Source organism: Camarhynchus parvulus, chromosome 12 (assembly GCF_901933205.1).
Source record: "Camarhynchus parvulus chromosome 12, STF_HiC, whole genome shotgun sequence".
Taxonomy (NCBI): Eukaryota; Metazoa; Chordata; class Aves; order Passeriformes; family Thraupidae; genus Camarhynchus; species Camarhynchus parvulus.
This window is the reverse complement of record NC_044582.1, coordinates 3,684,833-3,706,317: the sequence shown is the minus strand read 5'-3', so window position 1 is coordinate 3,706,317 and position 21,485 is coordinate 3,684,833. Positions and strand designations below refer to the sequence as shown.

Below are 21,485 nucleotides of genomic sequence, written 5' to 3'. Positions count from 1 at the left end.
GGGGGAAGAGAGACCCTTTTCCTCACCCTAGCCTCTTAAAACTGCTCACCCTGCTTGTGACATTTGATAGCTCAAACAGAGCCACCTTTCCTTTCTGCAGCACGATCCACAATGTATTTCAGTAGCTGCTTTTGCTTGAACTTGAGCTGCCACTTGGTACTCACAGTTTTGAGCTTTCCCCCTTGATACCAAGGCAGGAACTCTTGACTTCAGATGGCACCCACTGCTGATCCAAGCTTGAAAAGATCTCTGCTTACCTTGAGCCCTCACTGGAGGAAAGTCTGTTCATTTAAATGGGTCCTGCTTGATCAGCTTTTCCTATGATTTTCACTTGGTTATTGAGGGAAAAAATGTTGGCATGAAATTATAGCAAGTATGGATTTTGTTTAAAATGATGTTCCTCTGTGGCTCTTTGTGGGTCATCGTTATAGGGTGCAATTACATTGAAAGAGAAATCAATTTGTAGCTGCCTGGGCAAATTCTTTGTCTAATCTAATAGGAAAAATGAGTAGCTAACACCATACTTACTAGAAAGTTCATTAGCACCTGGAGTTATTAAAGCTGAAATTATTTTGGAAATCTGTTTTTAACATCATGTGGAAGTGTGGGTTAATATTTCTTTGAATGATACATGAATGCATCCTTAAGGTACAGAGATCTGCTGCTCATTTTGGAGATGGTGTTATTCATGTGCTTCCCACCCCAAAGCATTCTATCTTTTCTTCTCCCCAACAAAGTGCTGGAACAAAACAAAACTGGGGTGTGTGGGAGTCCCCAGCTGGATGTGTGTGGTTGGGAACAGAGCAACTTTCTGTCCTTACAGGGGAAGAGAGAAAAGTCTTTGGTATAAATCTGTTCATTTTGTAGGCTCTTCCTCCTCAAATATGTGAGTTTTTGCTTTTTGACTGTGGTTATTCTTATAAATTAGGTCATGTTATACTTACCTGTATGAAACAGGGAGAGGCAGAGGAAGAGTATGGAGACAGTTTCCTATCTTGCTGAATGATATCATTTATCATTTTATATCCTGATTTAGAAAGGCCTATCCTGCTGGAGATAAAAAGGAGGAGAAAAAAGAAACTGCTGTTAGAAAGTAATTTCTCTGCACTTCTAACCTGAAATGAATGATCATTCTTGTGTTGGTAAATGGAGATTTGTTCCAACAACCAGAAACCTTTTGCCTTCTACTTTTGACCAGACTGCACAGAATTTTCTTTAAGGAAACACTGGTTTTAAGTTGTCCTTCCTATTTGCTAGAAAATTTAATTTATTCCTTAAGAAGAGGAGGAGCAATTAGGTACTTACTGCTTTAATCTCTCCACTCCTTTTAGAAAACAGCCTTTCACAGCTGTGTCTCCAGGTGGCACCAAGGGCAGATGGGCATCCCAAGGTCAAGGCAGCCTCAGAGAACAGAATTGCTCTTTGAGGAACCCTGCTTCCATCTGCTGCAGTGTGTGGCACAGTGGCCTTGGGGGCTGCGTGCTTCCTGCCTCAGACTGGTGACTTGTGCTTTGACCTCCTGTCCTTGTTTAGCTGGAGGCAGGTGCTGGGGCAAAGGAAGGGCACAAGCCCATCAGAGTAACTTGGAGTGGAGAATGGGGTCTTTTTGTTGTTTGAAAGTGGATGAGTTGGAGCAGAAGGTATGGGAAGAAACAGAAGTCAGGACTTTGCTAAGTCTAGAAAAGCACTGAAGACAATCATGAGGGAGGCTTTAACTGTAAACTCCTCTGTGTTCTGTATGTACCTATGCCAGAGAGGTGAGTCCCCATAAATTATAATCCTGCACTTTAATCTACAAGTGGATGTTTGCAGTGCACAAGGTGAATTTCTTGGGAAAAAGGAAGAGTGGTGATTGACATCATCTCACTTGCTCCTTCTTGATGGACTTCTCTATATAGATTCTTTTGTTTTGGTTACTTGTGGCTGGATGCAGCTCTCTCTGGAGCCCACCAGTACTATTTCCAAGGAAGCTAGAAGGGCATATCCTGGGGGACACAAGCCTCTGCTTCAGTCTAGGTTTGTTGCCTATGCAATGGCTCTGGTCTTAGTAAAGAGTCAGATCTGAAATTTCATGTACCACTGTGCACTTTGATGATCCTTACAAGCCAGGTTTTCATGCTTGTAGTAACTTTATGTAGACTTTCTTCCGAGCCAATAATTGCCTGCAAAGAGGATGGCTTGTGTGGTATCATAAGAGGTACAAAAACAATCACTATCTGTAAGAGAATTTACTTGTTAACTAATATCCTGCCTATTGACATATGTTTCAACTTAATCAAATTGTCATAGGAAACTGCGCTGCATTACATTAGAAAATGGTCCTTATGGATCAGAGTGTTTAAATGTACTTTATTATACAGGTGCAGAGTGTGGGGCTCAGCCTCAGATGGTTGTGGGTAACTGTAAATGTGCCTCCAATTGCAGATAGTGGATGCATTTCTCAGGTGATGTACTAGAACTAAGAAGTTGAGGGAGTTTTGTTCTCCCAGTTCCTGAAAGTGAGAAGGGCTTTGTGTCTGTTCAGCATACGCTGTGTGTGTCCACAAACCTTACCTTCAAGATTTGTGTCAGTTTCCTAAGACCCAAAAAAATTAGGAGCTGGCTGGCTTCTATGTTTCCACAATTCCACAGCTGAATAAAATACAAAAGATGCAGTTAGTATCAAAGGTAGAAGGAGATGGGATAGTAGCATTCACAGTTTTAGCAGACCTAGTTACTGAGTAATACTGAAGGGTTACATTGAAATTGCAGAGGAGGTTTGCCTCTCATTTTGGCAAAAGCCCCACAGATTTCTCTGGGAATTTTGCTTCGTTACCGAAAGCTGCAGATTTTACCCATTGTTTTTATCCTGGCAGTTTCCGGGGAGCACAGTGTGTGTGTGTCAGAGCAAAATGATGTTTGTGTGTGCAGTCTGAGGGGCTTGGCCCTGCCCAGCCAGTGAGGGTCCCTGTCCCCAGCACGTTGTGCAGACCCTGTGGCGCCCAACTTGCTTGAACTGCATTTACTGGACTCACTAAATGGTGATGTTAAAGAAAAATCCTCTTGAGTGCTTTGCTGGGAGCAGCCAGTGCTGGATGCTTTGTTATCTCCCCTGTGCCGATTCCGAAGCTGCAGATTGCCTGGCTGAGCATTGTGCTGCGCTGGGGCAGTTTCGCTGGTGAGAGGACGCTGGAGGCCCCTTCCCTATGGGCTGTTTGCCAATAAATCAGGGAGGAATGGGGAGGAGCAGTGCCTGGGCTTCGGGGGCTTTACTGCCTGATTCCAGCACTCTGACTAACCCCGTGAACTCGGTTATTCTCAGCAGGGTGAGGTGTGGCCTGGGGGCTGCTGTGGGAAGGAAGGATGGGATCCTGAGGAGCGCTGTGCCCCAGCCCCCTGCGCAGGGGATTTCGGAGTGCCGATGTCGCGGCTCGGTCGCTCTGGCCGAACGCGGGGACTCTTCCCGGTCCCCTCGGCTTGTCCCGAGCAGAGGGAAGCTCCGAAGGAAAACGTCGGTGCCTCCCCTGCCCGCCTCCCAGGCTCTCTGACAGCGGCTTCCTTTTTGAGAGGGTGGCACAAAGTCTGGCATAGTCTGAGTGTTATATAACCTGGAGTAATGACTAGCTTTACTTCTTTAAAAGGAGGTGATGACGCCAGAGCTCTGCTTCCTTCAGAGCCGCCAATTGGGCGCAGGGACTGGCAGATCTCGTGAAATGATGTGCTGTTATAACCAGCTACGCTTTTCCCCCCTCTTTTCTCCCTCCTTCCCTTTGATCTATTGCGTATGATGGAATACAAAATAGAAATCTTTCCATGCAGTTGAGGAGCAGCCCACGTCCATGGCTCTGCATTTTCTATATTTATGTATATGGAGTTTCTCAAATGTTTTTATATCTGTATTTTATCTCTTCTCTTAAAGCTGTCACAAATGTGAGATCAGCATGAAGGTGTGGGGAGCAGGGTCAGCAGTTATTAACTGAACAAAGAATTGCCCCAAGTTGTCTTCCTGCTTTTCTGATAAGCTTTGCTGGATATAGAGGTTGTGCTTTATTGGCCAAAACCTTGCACTTTTATTGTCATAATGCCAGAGAATCTCTAACAAAGGACGATCTCCCTTGCTCCTCTGTCCTGTTTGGTGTCTTTTCCCCCCATGTACATTTCAGATTGTCAGCTTTGTACCACACCTTGCCATTGCTAATAAGTACTGTATTCCCTCAGCTGCAACTGCTGTAATGGTGATGAAATCATATGGAAACTAATTAGCAAATTTGTAATGTGGTATTTTCCCTCTTGAACAGGTAAGGAGTGGCAAAGTCACTTTGCCAAGTTCACCTGATGAGTGTGAAGAAGCCAAAGTGAAAATTCCCTGGTTTACATTTTAGGCAGCACCCCTTTTATGTTCAAATGTACTGGGTGAAACACTTCTTTGATTTTCATCCGAGTTTAAAACCATGCAAGGGCTCCTTAATTTCATTTCCCCCTAATTTATATTGTATTGTGCTTGTTTTAATGACTGGTTAAATAAAATGTGCATGTAGCTATATGGTCTACAAATGTAATATTAAATAATAAACATGTGGAAGGAGATGAGGAACTGTTTAAATTAAATTAGAAGTATTCTTGAGATTTTAAAACACAATATCACATCACAGTTATTTCCTTTATCTTTTTAACTTCTTGCTTAGGCTTTAGAGAAACTGCAACATGGGACTTTTAGAAGTGTCTGGTTCATTGTTTGGATCAAAGTATTTTTTTATTAACAGTATTTTGTACTGCAGATGTTTAAAATGTCTTGTTCACATTTTCTTCAATATGCAGTTCACTGACTCAGCCTCAAAAAAAATTCTAAGTAGGAGTCAGAGGACTTTATTTTCACTTGCAAATATGCAAATAGGAATGAGACAGGAGAAAGCTACAAGATAAAATCTTTTTGGGCTAGGTGAACAGAAACTTCTAGTTTAAATCTTTGTCAAAACAAATTTTGCAATTAAAACATCTGCAGATAATCCTCATCTATGTAAAATATTTAAATACTTGAACTGTTAGAAGTGATTTAAAAGTGGTACTTTTATGTACTCAGCTTGATTTATGTCAAATTTGCACATAGCTGAAAATGAATAGAATGAAATTAAAGTTGTACCAAAAAACTCTTCAGTGGCGCACAAATGCGTTGTGTCATCTACAGCAGCAGAGAAATTTAGAAAGTTACAGAAATGAGGAATCAGTTTCTTGAATGTAACTGGGATTGTAACTGAATGGATTTAATTTTGATTAGAATGATGGTAAATATCTGTGGTATAAATTCTTCAACTTTAAATCATTACATCTTGTCTAGTAACAGCTTATTTTCTTTGGTACATTTAAACAACCTTTGAAAGCCTTGGAATCTCAAGCAGTGTGTTTTGCCACAGTGCCAGTGTGAAAAGCATTTGCAAGAGGCACTGCATTGTGTCACTTCCTGTATTTTGTGCAATTAGATTTTTGTTACATTATGTACAACTTCCCAAACTCCCCCCACTTACGATTTAGATGAGTTTGGGAAAGAAAATACACCAAGATTTATATGAATAAAATAAAATGAGGAAAAAAACCAGATTTATCAAATTTTATGCCTTATGGTTCAATCTGAAACTCACTAAAGTCAATGGAAAAACTCCTCTGGTTTTCCATGGTTGGTTTAGATCTTATCAAAAAGAATTTTTATTTGCAGTGCAGTGTTTGTTTAAAAAGCAAATGATTCTCAAAGCCCAGCAATATTCAGTTGCCAACACAGAGTGTTGTGGAGTCCAAGTATGAGTCTGTCTGAACCATTCTGGGTGGATAAACAACACCTTATACCATGTCCAAGTCAAACCTGGGATCCTTGGGTGTTTTCTGTGTTGCTAAAACAACATGGAAACTAGGACAGGGAAAGTGGCCTTAATGATGTGTATGTGCTACTAGCAGGTGCTAATCAAGAGTGAAATGTGGCTGTCAAGCCTGGTTCATGTTCAGTACCGTGCAAACAATTTGGGTTAGTAGGCAGCTTCCCTGCACAGTGGAGGTCAGTGGGGTGTGCAGAAGGAGCTGCTGGATGTGGAACATGGCTGGGAGAAAGCCATGGCCTGGGGAAGGGACTGTGCAGCCAGCCTGGAGCAGTTGAGGGTGCGCAAGGAGGGTCTCTTCTGCTTTATGGGGTGGTGATGAGGATGAACAGCCTGGAGAGAAGGGCACCACCTCAGCTTGCAGGGACCAAGAGCAGGCTGGCACATCAGAGATGCAGTGCTTCTGCTGCTGCTGTCCTTGCTGGGCTTGGATCAGGTCAGGGAGCAGTCATGGAGCTGCTCAGCCTCTGGAGCAGGGACTGGCAGGTTCAAGGTGGACAGCAGGCATGGGGCTGGGAAAGGAGCTACTCCACCTTGAAGGGAATGAATGCTTTGGGACATTTTGTTGAAATTTATTTAGTTTAACTGACTTCAGTTGGATAATGATCTTTGCTATACGGAGAAATTAATGTCCCGAAACACTTTATGGTCAAGTTTCTTGTCTGTATAGACAGGTTTAAGTATGAGTTTTAATGCTTGTGAATTTGCAGTGTTCAGGGATGCTGACATTGCTGCTGGAAACACTTGTCAGCCAAATAAAAAAATGTGTTTGGAAGGACCTTTCTCTTAATATTCTATGAAAATACAAACTTCATAGTGTTGTGTGGTTTTTTTTAAACAGGTAATGCCCTAAGTTGTTAGCAAGGGAATGTCTCAGGTGACAAAAGCTTCTTGAGAAGCCTCTTGTGATGTATAGCACAGTTTGTACAATTGCAAAGAGCTTGTGATTTGAGAGGAGGAAGGTGAGGTGTGAGAGCTGGGTAAGATTCCAGACCCCAAAATGGGGGGAGAACCTTGTTCCTTACTGGTAAGTCTGGCCTCATGGAAAAGCTGTTCAGTAAATGGACTTATCGGTAACAAGATTACCTTCCATGAGGAGATCATTTTATAAACTGACTGTTTCAGGCAGATCTAATTCTTGGTTGTGTGAATATGTATTTATCCTGGCTAGCAGTGGTGGCCTCGCCAGGAGCCTGTTGTGAGTAGAAGAGCTAGAAAAATTGTTTCTCCATTTTGCATGCTAAGGTGAAGAAGGAAATTCCCTTTTTATTGCTGTGTTGCAGAAGGACAGGTATAGGTTTCCTGTTTCCCCCGGTGTATTGAACTTCCATTTTTCTCATACTTGACTGCACTAATGTGGATGTGTTGTGGTTTAACCCCAGCTGGCAGCTCAGCCCCACACAGCCACTCAGTATCCCCTAGTGGGATGGAGGAGAGAATTGCAGGGGTAAAAGTGACAAAGCTTGTGGGCTGAGATAAAGATAGTTAAACAGCAAAGCAGAACAAGGAATTCATCAGCTCCTTCCCATGGGTAGGCAAGTTCAGCCATGCCCAAGAAAGCAGGGCTCCATCACAGTGACAGTGGCTTGGGAAGACAAACACCATCACTCCGGATATCCCCCCCTCTCCTCCTCCTTTCCCCAGCTCTATATGCTGAGCATGACACCATATGGTCTGGGATATCCCTGGGGCCAGTTGGGGTCAGCTGTCCCAGCTGTGTCCCCTCCTCACTCCTTGTGCACCCCCAGCTTCCTCACTGGTGGGGCAGTGTCAGAAGTAGAAAAGTCATTGACTCTGTGTTAGCCCTGCTCACCAATACCAAGAACATCTCTGTTATCAACACTATTTCCAACATAAATCCAAAGCATAGCCCCATACTAGCTGCTAAGAAAATAATTAACTCTCTCCCAGCCAAAACCAGCACTGCATGCTTTGCAAATACCCAGTTGTATTTACCCAGTACTTGTTTTTAAATCTTGCTTTCCAGATTCATAAATCTGTTAGGTCAGATGCTGAGGTCATGTTTGCTTATTTATTCCAACCGTACAAAGTCCTTATAAGGCCTGTTACAAGATCCTTGGCTATGCACTTCTTTAATATATTTGTCCCTCTTTTCCCCTTTGATAAACATTGTGTGCTAGCCAGGCTGTTTGAATCTGTGACGTAGGTGAAAGGCTGTCCTGTTACTGAGGGTCTTAATTGTAATACAGTTCTTTTTTTTCTTTTTGTGTAATTTGTATCACTCTAACTATGAGAAAGCATATTGGGTTTGTTTCAAAGTTGTGGTGTACCCTGAAGCACTGGGGGTGTTTTGATGGCAGCAAGCGCTCACAGTGCCCTGCTACCCTCTCAAATAAAAGGTCAAATAAAAATGGCTGGAGTCACACAAAGGGGAGCTGGGCTCTGCCCTGGCTGTGCTTGCAGACCTTTAGATCAGCTTTTGCTGTTGTGAGTGCAGCTCATTGTCCTGGAGACCTGCAGGTCTGTGTGAGGGCTGTTGGGACGCCGCCTGCTTTGGGTTTCTTGTGCATGTCCTGGCTTTCCCAGAGCTCCCTCACCAGTTGTTTCAATAAGCAACTGACTTTGTTCCATGGACAAATGCTCACTACCAGAGAGCTAATTTCATTATGTGTCTCTCAGCCCAGGTTTGCTGTTTATTACTGGCATTAGATATGCCTGTGAAGGGAACTGGGTGTGGATAAAGTCTCTGTAACACTGAAGAAGGTTAGGCAGGTTGGATACCTTTAGAAGTTCAACTACAGCTTTAAAGGACTTATTCTGCACTTATTTATTCTCTTTTGTGCTTGTCCTGATGCAGGTGAATTACTGGGACAAAAACTCCCTTAAGTAATCTCTCACTCCACAAATTCTGACAAGTTCTTTCCTGAAAACTTAGAAACTTGCAGTGGTCTACAAGCTGCTGGTTTAACTGAGCAAACAGGATGCTCTTTCACCTGTTATTGTGCAAACAGGTTACTAGTTCCATCAAATTGCTCAAGTTTCAGTCTCAGTTGTCCAGGTTTCTTGCAAATTAGATGGCATCATGCAGATAGCTCATAAAGTCACCATTGTTTTCACAGCCAGAAAGGCTGTGCTCCTTTTTGCATCTCCTTCCCACCCACCAGTGAAACTCAGAAGTGGAGTTGTGGTGCTGCGTGTCCCCTGCTCCGAGTGTCCTGTTGTCTGTTGGGATTCCCCTTGCGCGGGGCCCCACTGGAGCCTGAGTGGTTATGTAAGGATTTTTATTTTATTCTCAGTCTTGGTCTCTGCCACTAGTTGAACTGGATCACAGGCTGAGTGAATGGGATCTGATCCGTACGGCAGCGTGCAGCTCTGCTGCTCCAGAGAGAGAGACCTCCCCTGTACACACCCACTCAGCCTCCCTGCTCCTCTTCTCTCTACTGAAACTCTTTTCCCAGGCATACTGAGCTTGCTCCCGCTGATCGGGAGCGCATACAGAAGCCAAACCGTCCCGGCAGCACAGCTCCAGGCATCGGTCCCCAGTGGAGCAGCAGCTACCTCAGGCAGGGCTGTGTTGTTTGACTCTCCAAGCAGGGGAGGAGATAGTGACAATTTTTATTTAGGCTGAACACAAGGCATATTTAACTAGTTATGTAACGGTGACCCCGGTCCGTCTCGGCTGGGTGCAGGGAGGATATATACGTACTGCTTCTCGTCACACCAGCTGGGTGGATTCAAGCACTAGGAGCTATTTACCAAAGTTATTTTCAGAAACTTTAAGTGCAGGTTTCCCTGCCTGTACCCTGGACTGTTTTATCAGGAGTCTTTTCCCGCCTGCGAACTGAACAGCCAGTGAGAGTGGATTTATGCTCGCTGGGCTGTGGGCAGAGATAAGAAGTTGTCAGGAGTGACTGGAAACTTTTGTCCTGAAGACCCTGAGACAAGAATAGCAGAAGAGCTGAGAGTGTGCAGCCACATTGAACAAGAGTGCAGGCAAAGGGCTCGCCTCGGTGCACTGAGCAGCATGCTACTCTTGGATGAGTCTCAGCAGTTTCCAGGTAGGACACAGGTGGGGGATTTTGTGGGCTGATTTTTCTTTCTTTTTCTCCCTTGTTTTCTTTTCACTCTTGCTTTCCTGTTACAGGCCATTCATTTTCCCACCCCTGGGCTGGAGCACCCCACTCAGTGGCTAGTAAAAGTCATCAGGAACCAAGGCTCTTCTGTAGGTCTCAGGTTTTAATGTGCTCTTTACCAGGCAGGGATGGAAGAGGTTGAGATTTCAGAGCCTTGGAGGGGGCATGAGAAGGAAGCTCACTCTTCCTTTGTTCCTATAATTCTGAAGTCTTTGATGATGTGACATTCTGGGTCTGGCTGTTATTGTTTCTGCTGCTGTTGTGTTGTAATGCTGTGAAAGTTCTTTGTCCAAGAGAGGAGGCAGTGGTTAATAGCAGTATCATTTTATATCCACTGTCCTCTCCCCCACCCCCTTCGACTTTGTGTGGATACTTTCTCTGCAACATCCTGCTTGGTAAGAGTTTCAAGAGCTTCTTTTGTCAGTGAAATATTTGGTGACTTGCTGACCGGGCAACAATCTGAGCACCAGGCAGAGCTGTTGGTGCTTGCTCCAGATCCCCTAATTAGTGCCTAAGAGACTAAAAGCTACTTGGCTGTTTTCCCCCCTATCAAATGGGAGATGCTGGTGAAATCCTAATGGGAGTTCACGGTTTGGGGATAGCTGCTACTTAATTTGTTTGCTGGTGGGAGGATGTTGGAGAAAAAACTTTGTTCAGATTTGAAGAACTTTCTAAATTTGTAATTTAACTTCTTACTTTGAGGTGAGGTACTTTGTGATGCCAGGCTTCTTGTGCTTTGTTCATGTGGCAAATACCTCCAAAGTCATGCTAGGAACCTAACAGACTGATCAAAAATGGTCCCCAGGAGTTCTAGCTCTGGAATCCTGGTTTATTACAGAAGTGCAGTGTGGTTGTTATGACGAGTTTTTATAGAAATAAGCCATGCAATATTTGTTACCCATTAGTGGGAAGGGGGTTCTAGAAGAAAAAAAAATCCATCTTATTTCTCTGGTTGTGGTGGCAGGACAAAGAAGCTAATTCTGGGAGAGTGTGAACTGAGAAAAAAGGAATTACAATAGAAAATGAGTTTGGATAAATGAGGAATCTGGGTGATGATACAAGTGGCTTATGTAACTTAGTCTAGATAATAGGTATAAAAAGAAAAGACAGGGAGGGAAAGATGCTTTTGGAAATGAGACTGTAGGTCATAGATGGAGGGAGAATACAAGGTTAGAGGCCTTTCAAAAATTTTGGTTGGAAGGTATTTGTACAAAAGTAAGAGAGCAAAAGTGCAAATTAACTCCTCTTTGTACTTGTCAAGTTGTAAAGTCTGGGGCAAGGTTTGTCACTGCCTCTACCAAAGTCTGTAGCAATAGAAAATTATCTCTCTTTGAGGAAGCCTTTTTAACTGATATATTGAAGTTCTGTTCTGGCTGGTGGATCCAAGAGTGTCTCCATCACACTTCTGCACAACCTGCCTGTCCCAAAAGAGATGATAAACTGCACAAGGTCACTGAGTCTGTGCAGAACTTACACATCATGTTCTTCTCTGGTTTTGTGCTTCAACCACTGAGCAATGTTTCTTTTCCTCTCTGATTTATCTGGCTCTTCCTCATTCCAGGTGCCTGAACACTTCTTTGGGGTCTTCAAAGTAGCAAGCACCTGTATATGCAGTGCTGTGATACTTTTTTATTTTAAAAGTGTTGCTAGAAAGTTAGAGCAGATTTTAATTATTTTATGGTAGCACCCACCAGCTAGTAAATCAAGGTTTGCTGCAGTACACTATCTATCCCCCTGTTATCCTGCAAGAATGTAAATATCCCTGTATGTAAATATCCCTGTTTTCTTATGATATATGCATATATTTCTTTCTTGACCATAGAGGTAATTGTCATTTTAGCAACCTTTTGAAGGAACAGGTGCCTGTTTCTTTTCCAGGCTGTAATGTGCTTAGTTTTTAGGGTGTTGTGTATTTTGGGGGGCATCCTTGTGGCATTGTGACTTCAATTTGTGTGAGTCTGATTGCCACAAACAACTTGCAGCCTTTTGTCAAACTCCTTTAGCAGCACCAATATTTTGGAAAAGTAAACTAGAAACAGATTGTTCTTTCAGCAATGGTGTTTCATCCTGGTCTTTCATCCTGGTCTTATTAACTTTCTCCAGTGCCCTCGGTCACTTTTCTGGCTGCAGTTGATGGGAGAAGTGCCAGTGGAATGCGGTAGCACACAGGCTCAAACTCAACAATTTGAATTTTTCTCCCAAGTGATGCCTCCCTCATTAAACAGAGTCCTTAAAAATTCCTCTGAAATTTCTTTAGAGACTGAGGCAGAAAAAGGGAATGTAGATGAAGTTCTGTGCTTTGTTACAGTTCTAAAAAAAATCCACAACTGTGTTTTGTTTCTTTCAAATAGGAAATTATATTTATGGAGAAGAAAGAGAATTGTTGGTTAGAGCATAGGACAGGAACTTGAGTTATTCAGCACTGATGCCCACCTGATTGCTTTGATTTAGTTTCTTCCTCTGCAAGATGGACAGGAGGGTGTTTCACAGATACTGTGAGGAGCTCATCGTGCCCGTGAGCTCCTTTGACACTGGCTAGGGTAAAAGTGACACTATTATCATTTTGAAATCACTCCTCCCTTATACCACTACCATCAGGAGCAACAACAAAGGAGGACTCAGATGCTGGAGGTTGCCTTGTGCTGGGATTATTTCCCATGCTGCTCTTTAAATTAGGAGTGAGTGTCACCTGCCTTCTCCCTGTCCTTGTTAGCAGGTCCTGAGCAAAGCTATGGATGTGAGCTTGAAGCAGAGATTAAAGTTCAGCTGGTGCTTGTTGTTTGTTTGCCATTTTGGTGGCCTTGGAAGTGTGTGGCACAATAATCCCTTCTTTATTATTTCTCATTGCTCTGAGGGTATGCTGATATAAAGCTACAACTTCCAGCTACCTAGTGTAAATTAATGCTTATGTAATCATTGCATAATGCAGAATGCTTGCTCCCCTACTCGTCCTCTTTTCTTAGTCCCTGAAATTTATCCCTAGAAGAGTCATGGTAGCAGCCAGCTGGATTCACTGTGCTTGGAACGTGTCAAGCCCCCGTATGCATCTATTTTCTGAAGCTGGAAAGGGGAAATTTGTTACCTAAATCAATATTTAGCCACCTCAATAAACTAGATCATATTTCTCTTTTTTTAAAAAGCTTTGAAGTGTTGTGAAAATAAATAAGGTTAAATCCGGTTACTTGTGGTTTAGATCCCCATGGTAATTTTCGTAATCTGGCTGACAAAACTCTATTCTGGGTTACTAGTTAACTGGGATAACCAGAAAGGGGAAGTTTCAGTTCCCTCCTGCGCACAGCTCGTTGAAAACTTCCCAGCACTCAGCCTGAAACACTTCCTGACTCCAGAGCAGTAGCTTTATGTAACTCATTGCTCTCGCACACCCCTGGCTAAAGGACAAATGTGACCGATCCCTGCCTCCCCTGCTACCTCAGTGGGTGCCTTCCTGTCTTTGTTTCCCTGTCTTCACTAGTGCCCACAGTGTCTGTGCAAGAGAGGGGCCATGGCAGGAGGGAACAGTTTGGGTTTGAGGACTTTCATCAGGAAATGTAGTTTTGATTCCATATCTAGAAGAGGGATGGCAGGTGGCAGTGTTCTGTATCTCTCCAGGTGTTGCCATCTCAAAGCACTATGAGAATGTTTGATTTGAAATTTCACAACCCTCTTTTGAGCTGGAAATGGATACAGGATTGCCCAGTGCTCCAGAGGAACCATGAGCCTGTGGTGCCTGTGAAAGGGAGGACAACCTGATGGGCACCTCACCTGGGCTGCATTCAGGGGCTTATGCAGGAATGGGAGGAGGTCCTGGAGGGGCTGGGTGCCAGAGCAGGTACCTGCCACACTCCAGTGGCAATGGCGTGCCAGTGGCTGCAAGCCTGTGCCATACAACAGTTATATAAGTGCTCTTTGGTGTTTATGTAACCCGGGTCTCAGCGTTCACAGCATTGAGGCCCAGCCAGAACAAGATCTCTTGGGTATTTGGGGCCTGGTTCTGCTTGCATAATCCCAGGGTTAGAAGATATATCGCCTGTCACCAAAGTTGGCTGTTTGATATTCCAGTTTGCCTCTCTGCGCTTCTTGGCCTCTTCCTTTCCCTTTGGTTTCTGGGTGGTATATTCCTTGCTCCTACCCTTCAATTCTGCTGCCTTTTGTTCCTGAAGGATACCTTCAGGCCAGGAAAGGAGTTTTATTCTGCAGCATAACCTCATCAGCAACTGATATACTGAAAGATGTCTGAAGGAAAAAAGAAGGGCAGTGCTGTAATTTATCTTTTAAAGTTTTCCATTTATTACTTTATGCCAGAGGAGACTAAAGATGAGTTTGACTTGTGCATGCTCATGGTCTGGCTCCTTTCTCATGCTCTGGCCCACAGTCAGTGCTGGTGGCTTTTCTTTAGAGCTCATCTCTTCCCTCCATCCTCTGGTCCTGCGCTGGGGACAGAGGCAGCCTGCCGTCCCTCACCAGCAGATTTCACGTAGGTGTCTTGAACCCACAGCGAGTGATTGCTTTACTGATACTTAGAGAAATGAAAAACACGTTACTCAGACTTCAAGCTGCGCTCTTTGTTATACCAACATGACAGACTGTGTGTCTGGTTACAGTGACAGGTATGAACGACAGACCTGGGGTGGTTAACTCCTAGATAAATCAGCTACGGGCATGAAGATGTACGTGCTTTTTGACAGGTGGGGGAAGCTTCCCCTGGGAGCAGGCTCAGCCCGAAAGAGCGATCCTTTGTGCCTGGCAGTAGCGTGGCTGTGACTCAGCAGGACACCGGGCCCGGCAGCAGAGCCGGGGCGGGAGCAGTGCCGGCGGTCGGTCGCTGCTGTGGTTAGTGGGCTGCGTTCCGCCGGGGGCTGGGGCTGCCGGTCCCGCGGCTCTCAGCGTGGCTGCCCGCTTTGCCAGCGCGCAGTGTCTGCCTTGGGAGCTCCCACAGCCGTGGTCCTGTGCGGACAGGCGGGCAAAAGGCTGGTCCCGGCTGTCGTGCTGGCAGCAGTGGCAGCTGCTGGTGACCGGAGAGGGCCGGGGGGCGCCGGGCGCGGGGTCCGCCGTGCCGGGGGCAGCGCGGGTGCCGCGGCCGGCGCGGGGGGGCAGGTGTGCCGGGTTATATAATACTTACATAATTAGGGCTTTGTTAAGCGCTGGTGGCTGGGAGGGGCGTCCTGCCGTCGAAGACTGAGCCCGATTATTTTCCGAGGAGAACAAAGTCTTGTTACTAATTAGCTGCCCTGACAGCGGCTGCCGCGGAGCCCCGGGTGCCCGTAGGAGCTGCGTCCTGCTCTGTCCTGCTCCGACCCCCCCTAACGTGGCTTTCCCAGTGCTTTGGGTGGAAGCAACCAGGTGTTGATGTGTGCCGTCTTTGTGCCTCTCCTGGGTGTTGCAACAGGTAAAGCCTGGAGGAAGGGACTCTGAGCTTTTCCCTTACTTTCACCTACACTGTACTTGAGGGGTTTCACAAGGAATTTATTGCCTCTAGCCCAGCCTTGTGGTGCTCAAGTGTTTTCACACAATGCCACCTCTGTGAGAGGTTCTCTGTGCAGACACCACTTCACCCTTCTTGCATGGCACCCATGCAACAGCTGCACCAGTTGCGTACAAAGAATATTTTGAAAATATTTCATTTCTATTGCACAGCTGAGTACAGGGTGAGCCAGAGGACTCTGGCTGTTGCCAGCCTCTGAGTTGATTGCAGTGCTGCAGTTAGAGAGCCGCTGTTCTTCATGAGCCAGGTACAGTTGCACTCTGGCATCACCTACCCACCCCTCCAGCTCCCAGCACACTGGGGAAACATCACATAACCCAGAGAGCACCTTCCAGGCTGTCAGAGCCTTTGTAGCTGGGCTTGCTCTGCAGAGTTGCTCCTCCAGCCTTTGGCACTCCATTTGTAGTTCAGTGTGTCAGGGGCTGAGTTGCAGCTGGAGCTGTGCAATTAGAGTTTCTTGTGCCATCTCTCAGTGCTCCTCCCATTCCTGCTTTGACAGCTCAGTACCAGCTGTAGTAGCACAAGCTAGTATTAGCTAGTCTCTGACAGGCTTTTGCCCACAAACTGCATAGAAGTTCCCAGAAGGCCTGCAATAATATTTAACTGCTCTTTGTTCTTTGTGCAGGACAAAAGAAAGCTCCCAAAGTAAGAATTAACTGCTCGCTGCTCTGCATGCAGCTACCTTCTGTACCATGCATGCACGTCCCTGTTCTTAGGGTAGGAAATAATGCTCAAAAACTCAGCAAATTTTCCTATTTAGTATCCTGAGTTTCTGTAGTGAAATGATTTTAGAAATAAACAGGTGTCTGGGTTTCAGTGCTGTATCTTCCCTGGAGTCACTGGAGTTACCCTGGCAATTAAGCTGGTCTCCCAGGAGGAGGTGTACATAACTCTAGCTAGCCCTGTTAGCTGGCCTCTAACTGGGCAGGCAAGGAAGTCACCAACTTATGCAGTAGCTTGTCCACTGAGGGGTCTCTTGGATCTTGTTATGCAGCAGCCTCAGGTAGGAGACCCTCAGATCCTCTGAATGGGAATTTCTGTACTCCTAGGAGTGCTGACTGTTGCTAGAACCAAACTGTGGATGCCCAGACTGGGACTTACTGAGGGCTACCTTGGAGCACAGAGATTGGCTATAATGCTGGTTTTCACTTACCTTGGTGTCAGGACAGTGCTAGTTACATGAATGTCACACCTCAAAACAACCTGCTGCTTCATGACACTTTGCAGCAACCTGAGCCATTTTGCAGAGCAGGCTGTGTTGAGAGCAATTCGCTGCTGAATCGATGATCTAGAGAATATTCTCCAGGCTGGGTCCTGTGCTGTTGTAACAGAAGTTTGAGAAGGTGATGAGGTGAGCTTGGCTGCAATAGGAGGTGCCTGACTGCAGGACAAGTCTTTTGCTGTGTTACACATCATGAGTCACAGCTGTGTGCAGTGTTTAGGGACAGCTCTAGCAGTCACACCACAGAGGGAGCATCTGAAGCAGCGTTACACACAGCAGTCACGACTCTCTTACAGAGACTTCTAAGCTGTAACACTGTGACATGAAAGTGTCGAGAAACCAAACACCTCCCCCTGTTTGTATGTACATCTGGGGGTGGTGCTTGCTGCTGCTTATTGAGCAAAGAAAACTGGCAACCTCTGGCCTGCAGCACAAGCCAGAGCCGTGCTGTAACCAGGTCTGTTGGGTTTTGAAAGTGCAGGCACATTTCACACCTCTGAAGTGCATGAGAAAAGATAGTCGTGCCCCTCTTGGCATCCAGGGTACGTTGCAGGACAGAGTGCCTGGGTGTGTGCAGGTGTCCATAACCATGGGAACTGTTTGGGGATTTCTCAGACAGAGAGCTATAACTCACCTGGAGGAATAGCTGCATTGATGCTACTGCCACTTCTCCTGGGAGATCCTCTTTGTAGATCTGGTCAGGACAGTGCAAAACATGGAACAGAGCTGGTGTGAACTGGGTGATTCTTGGTGCCCACAGCTTGTAACCATGGGATGGATTTACACCCTTGCCAACAGCCACACCTGGCTGTCTTCTGCTGGACAGACTTGGGCCTGCTTTTTCTGATGTGGCTCATCTTGCTGTGCAGGGCTGTGCTGGGTTGTCATCCCCAGGCTGGTAGCAATGCTCTTCTCAGCAGTCAATGTGATTAGGTGCCCAGGTCTTCCTAGAGCGCACAGCAGCTCCAGCATGATCAGACAGTTGTCGACATGCAAACGTGGCTGATGAATTTTTGTGTTGTGTAAAACACTACTTGTATAACCATGGCAGAGTAGTGTGTCGAGCTCCTGTTACAAAACCATAATTGCCTTTCTGTTGTCTATGTAGGTTTGGCAAAATTGGGGCAGGATTATTCCATTGATTACCTGATGGGACCTGTTCAACGAGGCTGTTCCCACACTCCCTCCAACCCAAGATCAGACCCGTTCTTATACAAAATAGGTGTTAGTGTGTGTAGTTACTGTTTCTTAATGTGTTTCTGTCCCAGTGTGGGTCCCATTTACACAGCTTGGAGCTCACCAAATTGGAGAGCAGCCATATGACTGCAGTGGGAAGCTGTGCTTTTCATCTGGGTTAGGTTTAGGCTGTGCACATAATCAGGAGTTTAATACAAAGCAGCAGCAAAACAATTCTTGCTTGTAACTGCCAGCTCATGCCACAGGTGTGGTGGGAGCTGTTGCAAGGTTAGACTTGTGATTTTATCATTGTGTTAGTTAAATTTTGTGTACAGCTTTATTCCTGGTGGTGGCAAGGATAGGAGCAGCCTTTGGGAAGCTGGCTGTCCCCTGAATCCCACTGCAGCTGAATCACTGAGATGTTTGGAGCTGTCGCTAGTGTGGAAGAGCTCTCTCGATGCGTATGTGTCAGGAATGTGGGCTGAGGCACAGATTGTGTTCCTCACCTCAGAACTTGTATTGGCAGGACAAACACCAGCCTCAGCAGACGTGGCTGTGGCAGATGAGGGCTTGTACTCGGTGCAGGACCAAATTTATCATCAAATTTTGGGCTTCAGGCTCCTGGTCAGATGAGAATTATATTTTAGAACACCTGTCTGATCCAGCTGTGTGTAGGTTTTACCAGAGCTCCTATTACATATCATTAAGAGGAAGGAAAAGGTAAAATGCAGAAACGGAATGAGTCTACATAGGGATTGCAGAACACATCTGTAAACATAGAGGAGACATAATAATTTGGGCTCCTGAGCCTTTAGGTTTTGCTATTATCAACCTTGTCCTGAAGACACCCTTGCCTGGCACAGTGCAGGTGGCAGGTTGGCTGCTGGAGGAGGTGACGTGGGCAGTTGCTGGAGTGTGGGGAGGGAAGAGCTTCCTCTTGCAAACAAGCGTGGCTTTGTGCTCCCTGGTGCCTTGTCAAGGTCCTCGGGCCCAGGGTGAGATGGCAGCAGTGTAACCATGGCAGTGTTTGTCTCCGGTTTAATGACTCATCCCAGAGCATGTGATCACGTGTGCAGCCTCCCTGCTTCCCTTTGCCCTATTTCATCCAATCTTTTGATCTAGTTATATAACCAGGAGTCAAGAGGGGTGGGGGGAAGGAAACAGTGCTGAAGAATTGCAGGTAATGTGACTAAAATGTGTCTGTAGCTCAAATAGCAGAGTTGTTGTCTGGGAAGCCTGAGAAACTGGGTTTATTCCCAGCACAGTTCTCTCTCTGCAAGTGAGCTGATGCTTGGTATCTGAGCTTGTAAGTCTAAAGAGGCATGGTGGGAGGACAGGGCTCCAAGACCTTGGCTGTGGTAGGAGAACTGCTGTGCTTGTAGCAGTGAACCCCTTTGCCTTTATCTTTGTATGCATAACTTTCCTTGCATTCATCATGAGATCTGTTCCATCCTGTAAGCTGTGGATACCTGGTTTTCCAGTATGTGTAGGTCTTGCAGAGACAGATATCCACAGAAATGTTTGAGCTGCTCTGCCAGTTACTGGTCCATGGTGGGCAGAGCTCTGAAGTCCTAAATCTGTTCTGACATAGACTTGCAGCAAATGCTGGGGTGGGTCTGGTGGGATGTTTGGAGAGGAAGTTTGCAAAGTTGGTGCTTTTGAACAAGGTGTGAATCTACTGCTTGTCATCTCAATTTTAAGATGTGATGCGGGAGATAAGGTTAATTTAATGGGCATATCAACATGACAGCTGTAGGTGCAATGTGCTGTACTGAAGCATCCTTCATTTAAGCTCCCAGCATTTTGAGAAGGAATGCTCTCTGTCTCCAGATCCCTCAGAGTCACAATGTGATGCTTGTTGGTTCTGTATTACTTCATCTGCCACATTCCTCTGCACTGATGTCTTCTTTCCTTCAAAGTTCTGTCTAAGTGTCATTTCAGTTCAGTCATTAGCTCAGATACACAATGTAAGCAAGAAAGCTGATTACAAGATGAAGTTCAGGGTATCTCTTTGCCTGACACAAGGGGACAAGATGCTTCAAAGCAGCTATTACAACGCTTGTCAGAAACAGTTTGCTTCAAGGGAAGCTTTTGAACAGAAACATTTCCTTTCTTTGCTCTGGAAGCATTAGCTTGGTCACTAGCAGCCTGTTGAAGAGCCAAGTGTCACATAGAACAAGGTGGCATTTCACATTGTGTTTTAAGAGTGGAATCAGGCACAAATGGAAGTCTGAAAGTCAGAGAATAAAGAGAAAAAGGAATGCATGTGATTTACAATGCAGGAAGAATATTGCCACTTACGTTTTGTTTGACAAAAAGCTTGTTGGAAATTACCATTTAAACCATGAGAGTGAAGCCTGGTGCTAAAACCACTGAGCTGCCTGCTGAGCCATGACCCAGTGTTTGAACCAGATAACCTTTTACATACTGTGTTCTGTTGACTTGGGAGATAGTTACACAGGTGTCATATAGATGGAAATGTCTGCCCTACTTGAATGATGTGAAACAAAGAAAAAGAGATTCAAGTTCCTGTTTTTAATCAGAGCTTATCAGGCCCTCATAAAAAAACAGACTCTTGGGATAGCAAGTGCTCCACATGGACCTAAATAATCTCCCTTGTTTTCTTTTCAGGGCAGTTTTGGGCTGTGTTGAGGGCTGTTAGTCTTGGCTTTCACTAGGGACACTGATCCTTCACTGTAAAACTTTTTAACTCCCTTTGACTGTCGGAAGGGACCCCAGTTTTGACCCCCAGAGTGACATGCTTGCAAATGAATGAGAGTAGGGCTTGTCAGTTCCTGTTCAGCTCAAACCCTGCTGATGGCTGATGGAAGAGCCAGGCTGGCACAGCTGTTCCCATGCCATGTTGTTCTCCTTGCAGACCAACCCCAGGAAGCCGTGTTCAGCGGTGACCATGCGGAGCACGCGGAGGATGGAGAGTGGCAGCGCTCGACTTCAACTACCTCATCTCAGAGCGAGCGGGCAGAGCAACTCTTGCAGAACCAGCACAAGAGCCTGGCCTCTGAGGACACCAAAAAGAAGAGGGCTCAGAAACCGTCTCACATGCGGAGGAACATAAGGTAAGCAGCAGCAGCAGCAGGACAGAAAGAGCTCGGGTCACATATGGTGGTGAAAACAGAATCTCTGCACTTTGCTTCTGAGCTACGTTGTGCCGCTGCTGGCAAACCAGATGGTTTTTCTTTTCCAAAACCTTAGGAATTCACCAGTGGGAGTAGAGTGATCTCAGACTAGAGTGCTGCATGTGGGTGCAGACTTGTTTGGTATTTCAGAAGAGTGAATATTTGGTTATGGAATATATTGCAAAAATTGTGTAATTGCTGCTGTCTTTTGAGAGATGTGATTGAAAAACAGTACCACCATTAAGTAAATACCAGTTTCAGATATTTGCTGAGGTGAATCCTATTGCAAACAGCCTAAAATACAGTTCTTTCCTGTACTATCCTGGGTACTTGTTGACAGGAATGCTGATGCTATGACTAGCGACTGAAATGCTGGAAGTCAGTTTCACCTGGATTTTATAAAGCAGTAGTTGTTTGATTGTGTAATTCACCACATATTCTGGGACAGGTTGTGAGGTGGTAAATCACTAGGAAATTTTGCTCAAGGGAGTTTTATAAGCTCAGAGGAGAACTAATGGAGCAGGAACTCCT

The 21,485-nt window shown here is 45.4% G+C and overlaps 1 protein-coding gene across 3 annotated transcripts in view; it reads left to right on the top strand.

Moving 5' to 3' along the window:
• The window catches only part of RAD54L2 (RAD54 like 2), a 68,791-nt gene that overhangs the window by 26,161 nt on the left and 21,145 nt on the right, over positions 1–21,485 (top strand). For 2 of the 3 annotated variants that reach the window (XM_030956519.1, XM_030956517.1), the window contains exon 3: positions 20,696–20,894. In XM_030956519.1, coding sequence (XP_030812379.1) covers positions 20,696–20,894 — 199 coding nt within the window. Of the gene's footprint in view, positions 1–9,698; positions 9,863–20,695; positions 20,895–21,485 lie in introns of those variants that run through there. The other variant, XM_030956518.1, reaches the window with a different exon arrangement.